The sequence below is a fragment of the Gordionus sp. m RMFG-2023 genome, chromosome 2, assembly GCF_954871325.1.
Source record: "Gordionus sp. m RMFG-2023 chromosome 2, tfGorSpeb1-WG-v2, whole genome shotgun sequence".
NCBI classification, from domain to species: domain Eukaryota; kingdom Metazoa; phylum Nematomorpha; class Gordioida; order Chordodea; family Parachordodidae; genus Gordionus; species Gordionus sp. m RMFG-2023.
The window spans coordinates 48,498,514-48,509,281 of NC_088776.1; the positions used below are offsets into that span (position 1 = coordinate 48,498,514).

At 25.7% G+C, this 10,768-nt stretch overlaps 1 protein-coding gene and 1 long non-coding RNA gene across 2 annotated transcripts; one reads left to right on the plus strand and one right to left on the minus strand.

The window, feature by feature from the left end:
- Nucleotides 1-956: 956 nt before the first annotated feature.
- On the minus strand, nucleotides 957-6,995 carry LOC135923610 (uncharacterized). Its single transcript, XM_065458456.1, has 2 exons — nucleotides 6,872-6,995; nucleotides 957-2,173 (listed from the first exon to the last, which is right to left on the minus strand). The coding sequence occupies exon 2, from the start codon at nucleotides 1,888-1,890 to the stop codon at nucleotides 1,030-1,032; it is 861 nt and encodes a 286-aa protein (XP_065314528.1). The 5' UTR covers nucleotides 1,891-2,173; nucleotides 6,872-6,995; the 3' UTR covers nucleotides 957-1,029.
- On the plus strand, nucleotides 6,812-7,960 carry LOC135923611 (uncharacterized). The gene is made up of 2 exons (XR_010571251.1): nucleotides 6,812-7,279; nucleotides 7,561-7,960. It is a non-coding gene; the product is annotated as an uncharacterized LOC135923611 (long non-coding RNA).
- The last annotated feature ends 2,808 nt before the right edge of the window (nucleotides 7,961-10,768 follow it).

Below are 10,768 nucleotides of genomic sequence, written 5' to 3' on the forward strand. Positions count from 1 at the left end.
GTAATATTTAACACAATTTATATGGCCCTCAGGTAAAAGCTAATTTAAATATTATTTTTATCCAAAAAAATAGTATTCACTCTTAGTCTAAATGGGTTAGCCTTGGTCTGAAGTAGGGGTGAGCTGGGTTAAGTTTGAATAAAAAATAGATATGGTTTTTAGAGATTTACCTATCTCCAGGTTTGGAAAAAAAATTTGAAAATTACTATGGGTTGGCCAGGCTTGAGAAAATTTTTTATAAAATTATTATAAGTTAAACTGGGCTTGGAAAATATTTTCATAAATTATATTGGGCTGGGCTTGGGGAAAATTATTATGAGCTTGGACGTTTGATAATTTTTTTATTATTAACTATGGGTCAGACATTGGCCTAAAACAAGTTATTTATTTTGCAGGTCTGGGCTCGGCCTCATCAAAAAACCAAGGCCCATAAATCTGATTTTTATTTTATTTTTAAATTCATTATGATTATTTAAATGTTTTATTTCAGTTCTCAACTACCAAAATTATTATTCATCCATCATTGAGCAAAGAAGAAAATCCTGATTTCCAGTCATTCTTGACGCGTTATCATCTAGTATTTTTATATTAGTTGTTATTTTATCATTGTGAATAAAAGGAATTTTGGATTTATAAGATATATTATTAAAGGGAAGGATTGAGAGTAAGGGGCATTCTTCACAGATTTAAACTATTGTGATGAATATATAGAAATTTTATATATATATTTAAGATTTAAATTTTCCTTAAGTTTGATATTTAGATTTATATATATTAATTCTTAGTATTATTAATTAACTATTTAAAATTTGATTAATAATATCATATTTTAGATTACTATTCTTAAGTTTGTTATAAAAAAAAAAATTTTCTTGCAAATTAGATCAAAATTTGATAATACAATTTATTTTTTTTATAATTAGCAACAATTTTAAAGTAATAAAACATTCCTCATTTTTCTATAAAAAATAGGACAGGTTTTTTTATAAATATTTTGACCTAATTCATATAGGACTAAAGACGAATTGTTTAAACTCTCTCTAATACCCACAAGACAGCAAATCCCCCATCACACATAAGGCCATTTGTCAACTGACAAGAATTGAATTCCTGTAAAATTTTCCAATTAGCGGTTAAATGTTGTAATCGATTGTAACCATATATTCTATGAGCATTCCACACTAAACTCGAACCATTTTGATGGAAGGGTACATTGAGAAATAAAATTGCTCCTGGTTTCATTACACACCACATTTGAGCCATCGCTTCTAAATCTCCATATGGATTCAAGGGATCACCAAATCTTCCTAGCCCCGAATGTTCGATTGACGAAAATGATATTGCAAAATCAAACATAAGCGAATGATTTTTCCTGCCCTTTTTACTCCGAGTTAAACTTGATTCACGTAATTTATTTTCGTCCATAATTGTCAATTGTTGATGCCAGATACGATATAATTGAAGCTGTGTCAACGTTTCTATCTCATCATCTAATGAAACGGTCTTTATGTAATCAAACATATACATTTTAGAAGCCCCATTCAGCAGAGCTATCGATGTAATCCAAGGGTCACTGCTACCGAAATCCAGTCCTATTTTATCTTGCACCCCTTGCGAATATTTAATTAAAGCCGCTTGTAAAAGATCTTCTTCGACTATTCCATACGTTGACATTTTCCATCTTAGGGCCCTGGCTGTAATTTTAAATTGTATTTCTTCTTTCGTGATAGGTGTCGATTTCATATTACCTAAATATTTTTCTTGAAAATACCATAAATTTTTATCTAAGGGCATCCTGCCAAACATCGTAAAATCATCGTACATTTCAATGGGTGGTTGTTTAGGCGGTGGCCATTCTGTTTTAATTGTTTTGGTTAATTTTTTCATCATTAAGGGGCAATCGATATTTTTTATGATGAAAGGCCAAAATTTTGTGGGGTACCCGTGAATATTAAGATCACAAACTTCACCACAAACCTCCGGGTCGGTATAATTGATACGTTTGTATTTTATTTTTGCGAGATTTGAAGAATTTTGAGCATGATGCTTGAATTCTTTGGTATCATTAAGGCTATGAATTTTATTTCTGTCGTGTGATGTATACAAGATATTATATTTGTCCCATTGTAAAATAGAGCGACTTTCGAGAATATACGAGGACTTCTTCAACCATCTAATGTTTATTATGAATAAGGTAATAGACAAACCGATTAAAATGGTTTTACACATATTTATACAGAATGAGGTGGTTGAAAAAATATGAGTAGTGGATTGCATATAATACGTTAAATTTTATTAATACAATGATAAAATTATTATAATGAATTAGATGATTATTCATATTATTTTTTAGTTTTTGTAAATCAAAATAATGTCGCATTTATATATTTTTTTATATTATAATATAAACTTGTAAACCATATAATTTGAAATATAAAATTAAAATGAAAGTAAAATAACCAATAAACTCGGGACCTCTCCTAGTTATAGATATTCTCTACCGCCCTTAAAAATATTTCCTTTATTTTACCTAATTAATTGAATTTTGTATAAAAATATGAAAACGGTCATTCTATAAAATCGGATGTCGGACTACAATTTCCCAAAATTTTAAATTTAATAATGTCAAAATTCAGGATTATGAGAGATTTTTTTTAACTTTCATAAATTATAAGGGCATTTAACCAAAAGTGCACTATATCACATCGTGAGTCATCAATATCCTTTAAGGGTAAATGTTCTTTTTTATAGCTTAGAAATATTGAGAGCTAGGGTTAGCATTATTTCACATTTTTTGAATAAAAATCATAGTTTAAATAATAATATTTTATGTTTTTATTATGTATATCTCATTTACTTAAATTTTTAATGTCTTAATTAAAAATTAGTTGCAAATATTATTAGATCAAAGGATTTTACATGTTCCGCATTACGTTTAATCTTAAAGTTAATTTTTTGGTATATATTATAATAATAAACTGCTTTAAATTTTATTTAATATTGGTACAAAAAATTTTAAATTTACTTCTAGTATTTCTGTTCTGTTTATTAATTATTTATTCTATATTATGTTTATCTACTAAAAATTTCAGTTGTTTATAAATATTAATTCCAGTATATATGGCGTTAGGTAATTTGTAATTCATGGAGATTCGAAATCTCTCAATTTTAAATCAGTTAATAAGAAGAAATTTTTTAAATTTGTAAAAACCTGGTTTAATCGTAAACGTATTTCAGCAGATGTAGAGTATGCAGCTCTTAATTTAAACTAATTTTTATATTTTTATGTAAATTTTTATTCATGATGAAAATTGATGAAGGGTAGATAGTCTATACATGGTGGAACACTTTTCCAATCAAGGTTTTCAAATTTAGAAATCACCCCCATGCAAATGATTTAAAATTGAGATATTCCGAATTCCCTTGGATTCCACCAATGCGGCACATATTAGAATTAATATTTATAAAGTGGATCCAAGTTATATTAGTATATAAACAAAATATAGAATAAATATTTATACATGACAGAAAAACCTAGAGAGAATTTTGAGAACTAGATTGATTTCTTTAACAATACTAATGTTTTTTTTTAAATTGCAGTTTAAAATTTTCCAAAAATTTAATTTTAGAATTAACGTAACGATGTAAATCATTTACTTTATTAATAATATCAGCAATTAATTTTTAATTTAAACTAACTATAAACATACAAACATAAAATGAAATTGATTTAAATCATAATTTTTATTCAGAAATTGATAGATCAATTTGATTCAATCATGTTAATAGTTCTTAATAATTTTTAGGCGATAAAAAGAAAATGAACCTTTATAGAATATTAATGTTTCGGATAATTATATGAAATTTTGGTTAAATATCTTGTTCAAGAAATTAATTATTTTTGCTCAAAATTCTGAGTTTTGACATTAAATTATGAAATTACAAAATCAATCATAATCAGTAAGAATATATATAGGAATATAATATTTTTGAGTAGAGACCTATACCTAGGTTCAATTCTATTTAGAAAGATCTTTCCTACTTTATACTTATTTTTTTTTCATTTTGATGATCAATATCAAATTTGATTTCAAATTATTTCTATTAGAGGTTTATACTATAATATATAGAAGAAAATATATAAACGACATTATTTCGATATATACTTTTCTAAACAAAGAGAAGATAATGTGAATAATTAACTATTCATTATAACAATTTTATCATCTATTCATTAAATTAAAATAACTTTATTATTGTATTATTATAATAATTTAACATTTTATATGTAATCCACTATGTATATTTTTTTTAAACAAAGATTTTATATCAAATAAATCTGTGCAAAACCATTTTAATGGGTCTATCTTGTCGTGATGTTGGTTTTTATTAATTATTTTTTTGGGATTCAAATTATGTTCCGAATATAAAAATTTATAACAATATAAAAAAAACTAATAAATATTTGAATAACGCAAGGTCTATAAGTCGAAAGGCTTGGTAATACGAAAGGCTAAAAAATAATATTGAAAATAAAAATAACAAAGAAAATGATTAATGAGATATTTGATTGATTTATTGCTTTTTTTAGAGAAAAAGTATTATAATTACATTACATTATAATATATTAAAAATATGGAAATTTTAAGATCTTTTCAATTTTTTTATTAATTCTTTGAAATAATTTGCGGTTTTTAAAAATTAATTTTATATATTAATTTTTAAATTATGCAATCTACCGACCGCACCCTATTCTCTTCCCTGCTCAATGGTACGGGACATGAGTTTCTTGAGGCCATCCCTTCTACCAATCTTCAGCTTCAACTATCTAACAATGAATTTACCCACGCCATCGGCATTCGTCTAAATTGTTCCATCACTCACCCTCACATCTGCTCAGGGTGCAACTCGCCAGTTGACTCGAAGGGTAGACATAGTTTACATTGTCGCTCCTGCAATGGACGATTCATCAGACACAAGCAATGTAATACAATCATCCAACATGCTCTGAAATCCGCCCAAATTCCTTCCACTATAGAACCACAGGGTCTTTTTAGATCTGACGGTAAACGTCCTGACGGGATCTCTCAAATCCCATGGAGGAGAGGCCAACTTTTGGTATGGGACTATTCCTGTATTGACCCCTTGGCCCCATCCAACCACGCCATCAACATCCTTGACCAGAAGGAACAACTTAAAACTTCTAAATACACAGAAATAATGAACGATCATTGCTTTATCCCAATCATATCAACCACTCTTGGCACCTTCGGCAAACTCGCCTTAGCATTTTTCAAAAACTTAGGATCACAAATCAGCAAACTCTCAGAAGAACCTCGAGAGGGTTTTTTTCTTCGTCAACGACTATCCATAGCGATTCTCAAAGCTAATTATATCAGTTTCAATGGTAGTCTTCTAGCCAAAGAGCTATCCTAAACAACACTTACGTCCCTTTTTCATTTTTGTTTCCCTGCGCCACACCATCTCCGTTCTTTTTTTTAATAGTATTATTATATATTATAATAATATATTTTTGATTTTATTATATTAATTTTTATAATATTTGGTTATGATTTTATATATTAAGTAAGTATAAATATATTGTAATTAGTTGATAAAGAAGTAAATAAGAAATATAAATTTTTTAAGGTTTTTTAATTTGAGAAAGCATTTAAGAAGGGAAAGGCTAACATCTTAAACGTAATTTTGAATATAATTATATCAATGAACTCAGAATTTAATTCTCTATCCAAAACTGCTTAGATAAACTTTTTTACGTTTCCGGTTAATAAAATAATTTTTTTGTCGCGAAAGCCTTTTATAAGGGAAAGGCTAACATCTTAAACGTAATTTTGAATATAATTATATCATTGTACTCAGAATTTATAAGATGTTAGCCTTTCCCCTATAAAAGGCTTTCGCGACAAAAAAATTATTTTGTGAACCGAAAACGTAAAAAAATACATCTAAGGGGTTTTGGATAAAAAACTAAATTCTGAGTTCAATGATATAATTATATTCAAAATTACGTTTAAGATGTTAGCCTTTCCCCTATAAATGTCTTTCGCGACAAAATATTTATTTTGTGAACCGGAAATATAAAAAAATACATATAAGCGGTTTTGGATAGAGAATTAAATTCTGAGTTCAATGATATAAATATATTTAAAATTACGTTTAAGATGTTAGCCTTTCCCCTATAAAAGTCTTTCGCGACAAAAAATTTATTTTGTGAACCGGAAACGTAAAAAAATACATCTAACCGGTTTTGGACAGAGAATTAAAATCTGAGTTCAATGATATAATTATATTCAAAATTACGTTTAAGATGTTAGCCTTTCCTTTCTTAAATGCTTTCTCAAATTAAAAATACCTTAAAAAATTTATGTTTCTTATTTACTTCTTTATCAACTAATTACAATATATTTATACTTACTTAATATATAAAATCATAACCAAATATTATAAAAATTAATATAATAAAATTTATTTATAAATTAATATAATAAAATTAATTTTTAAAAACCGCAAATTATTTCAAAGAATTAAAAAAATTGAAAAGATCTTAAAATTTCCATATTTTTAATATATTATAATGTAATTATTATAATATTTTTTCTCTAAAAAAGCAATAAATCAATCAAATATCTCATTAATCATTTTCTTTGTTATTTTTATTTTCAATATTATTTTTTAGCCTTTCGTATTACCAAGCCTTTCGACTTATAGACCTTGCGAATTTTTTTTACTTAATTTTTTTTACTTAAAATATAATTTTTTACTTAAAATATAATATAAATATAATATTTTTATTACTTTTAAAATATAATATTTTTTCCTTTCTCTTATAAATTAAAAAATATTTTTTTACTTTTTATTATGGATCAGGATATTTTCACTCCATCTGACAGTTTATCTTTTTTGGATGATTCCCCATTTGAAAATTTAAGTCATTCTCAATTTGGTGAAGATTTTCAGGTAAAATTATATTTCAGTTAGCTAAAGTGACTGCCACATAAAATCCTGACCCATATATAAATTATTCAAATAATATTTTATATCGAATATTTTACCACATTTTCAAATTATGCATCATCATTTCTTGATTTAAGAATTAAGAAAACATTTTTATTAAATTTCATAAATAACCTTGGGTTTTATCAAAAATTCAAAAAAGTTTTGATGATTATTGTACATCGAAATCGATATATGATTTCGAGGAGGAGGATAATAATGAATCCAATCTAATGTCTGTCAGTATTCTGAATGAGTTAAGAAGGTAAATATAAATATTTAATTATATAGAATACTCATTATAAAAACTTCTAACAAACATTTTTGAAGCTATATTGGAGTGACTAAATTTAAATATTATGCTTACATTAAACAAAAATTATGATAGTAATTTGAGTTAATATAAATATTTATTAAACATTTAAAAATAGAGACTTAAGAACTTATAAAATCAATAAAGCATATAGTTGCAAAATAGGCATTTTAAAATATGTTTGTTGATTATATAATAAATAGTTAATTTAATTTTAAATATTATATATTAAGGAAATCTTACATTATGCCAAATTTAGACGGAGAAGAAATCGAAGAATATTTAACAGATCCGGTTGCTCAAACCTCTGTTGATATTATAGATTTGTGGCTCGAAACGCTAATCGTTTTCCAAAGCTGTCGACAATGGCCAAGGATTACTTATGCGAACAAACTACGTCCGTAGCAAGCGAACATATTTTTTCTCGAGCTGGCGCAACCATTACTAAGAAGAGGAATAGGATGTCAGCCACAACGTTAAAACAATGCCTATGTATAAATTCATGGGATGTTAATGTTTTAAATTTGCGTGACTAATTTTTTGTATAATTTGTTATTTTTCCATTATTTGTTATTTGATTTATGCATATAATTTTTATTTTTTATTTATGAAAATAATAAAGATATGGCATTATATATTTTGCATTTGTAAATTTTTACTTATAAAATATAAGAGACTTACTTGCGATAAATGAATAATTTTAAATATACCATTTTTAAATTAAAATAGTTATTATTTCTAAAAAGAAAGGGGGGGGGGGGGGGTTTATAGATAAAAAAAATTTAATTCCTAATTAGTAGTATCTCTGAAGGTCTAAATGTTTTACTAATTTTTTTTATGATATTCATTCTTAAGTATGAATATTTGGATTTTGCATAAGTCATCCACACAATTACCAAAGAAAAAAAATCAATTAAAAATTATAATTTATAATGATACATTAGTGGTAGAAAGTATTTAGGGGGTTTAACAAGGCCCGCTAACACTCGCTTTAACAATCGTGATATGTAAACAAAATATTTGTAAAACTCAGAAATTATGAAAAATAATTTAAAATTTGTCAAGAATTATATCCATGATCTTAAATCAAATAATAATTAAAATCTTGTGTTTCAAATCAAATTTGATATAAAAAATTTATAGTAGTTACATATTACTTAATATTTTTATAAGATTAGGAAAAATATATGTTTTAAATTTAAAAATGAGTTCCTTGCTCAATTTGCCCTGTATTTTCCTATTATCTACCAATCCTTTAAAAAGTTTCAAATTATATACCACTCATATCTAATACCAAATATTATAAACTAAGTTTAAGTAAAAAAAAAAAAGAATAAAATATAATATAATAGCAATATCAATATTAAGGTTTAGAAATATTTTTCTAATTATAAAAACTTTTTACTAGTCTGAAAATAAGTATAATTTTTTTTATATTTCTAGATTTTTAAGGGTGGAGTCAAAAAGTAATGAAAGAAAAAATTTCTTACTGAATCCAAATATTTTATAACATCTTTCCAATATCAAAATTTTTTAAATAGGCTTAAAACAATTTTAAATAAAATTTTCCTCATTGGAATAAAATATAATTGCAGTGACACCTTATTACTAGATCCAATAGTTTTAGAAAATAAATATCCAAAACTTTTTACAAGACTTTAAACATAAATAAAATGTTTTTTTAATTTTTACATTTCAAGCGTGGTGTTAAAAAAAATGGCAATATAAATTTCTTTATAAAAATAAAATTTTAGAACTTTATAATATTAAAAACCACTAAGATTAAAAGAAAGTTTTAAAAAAACTTAAAGATGACGATTAAGACAATTGTAACTTTTCTAAGGTACGTATTCACTGAAAATTTAATTTAACTTGTTTACAATATATATTTTTACCTATTAGCTTCAAAAAAATTCGACAAAACTTAAAAATGACGATTATGACAATTGTCACTTTTCTAAGGTACATATTCATTTAAAATTTAATTTAACATGTTTACAATATATATTTTTACCTATTTGCTTCAAAAAAATTCGAAAAAACTTAAAAATGATGATTATGACAATTGTCACTTTTCTAAGGTACATATTCACTGAAAATTTAATTTAACATGACAATATATATTTTTACCTATTTGCTTCAAAAAAATCGAAATAACTTAAAAATGACGATTATGACAAATTTTAACGCAAGCCGACCCAGCAAGCTGACTAGTCGAGTCGGCTCATTGGGTCGGGTCTGATCTATGGCTAAATGAGTTTGCTCGGGTTTAAGGTCGTTTTTTTCGGCTCAAACCTTGCTGGGTTTTCGGCCAAGCCGACCCAGCAATTTAACACTAGTCCATATATATATAAAAGCCTGGGGGCTTTGCCCCCCAGACCCCTTTTAAAGGGCCTTCGGCCCTTTTGCCCTGCCTTCGGCCGGGTTTATCTTACAAATCATAACCATAATAATATATAATAAATATATTTTTTAAATGCTTCAATAATTCGTTATTATGATTTAGTAGGTTATTCTTAATGACTTTATAATAATACTATCCAGAATAATTTCACTAGTAATATAATATCCTTCCACAAACATCAAATCCAGTATAAATATTAATGGTATTTATTTGATATAAAGTCACCACTTTTAAGTCTTTTGAACGTATAATCTAAAAATAAATTTTTGCTCTGGGAGGGGTCCAAACCCGAAAACCACCCCCGTAGCTACGCCACCGAATGAAAGTATGTCTGCAAATCTTATCATAAAACATATTTCCAGTTTATCTTTAAAGAAGAACTAAGAAAACATCCCTATGAAAATAAAAGTTGAATAAAATAAATAAAAAATTATTAAGCCCAAATTTTTATGTAATTATTTTAATTGTGTTAATGTTTTTTAAATACAAATAAAAAAAAATTTCAATGGAAATTATCTATTTAAATTTTATTCATTAAATTTTTTTAATCAAAATTATTACAACAAAAAGTTTATAAAAATGCTTAATTATATAAAAAAAAAATATATAACAACTAACTTTTAACAACTAAAATTGTTTTTAATTTTATGATTGATCAATTTATATAGAAGTTTATTCTCGGGCCAGTTAACTCATACATTGTATTGAATGGCCCTTGTATTAGTAAAAATATATAATTTATAAACTTTATTTTAAATATAAATCATAACAATAATAGAATAAATAATTAAATGACATTACATTTATACTTCAACTAATAAATAAAGAAAAGATTAGAATGTAAATTTGCATTTATTACAAAAAAAAATAGTTTAACTAAGCGATAATTGGTTAATCGAATCAAAAAATTCGGATCCAACTAAAACCATGACGTATGAATCAGCACCAAAACGTCTTCGCATTCAATTTGCTCCCCAACCCCCCCCCCCCCCCCTCTTCCCAATTTAGAAGAACACCTTATATATAATAAATAAAAA

Excerpts from the sequence above, each read along its gene's own strand:
- LOC135923610 (XM_065458456.1), bottom strand. The coding sequence starts at position 1,890 with ATGATGAAAAAATTAACCAAAACAATTAAAACAGAATGGCCACCGCCT.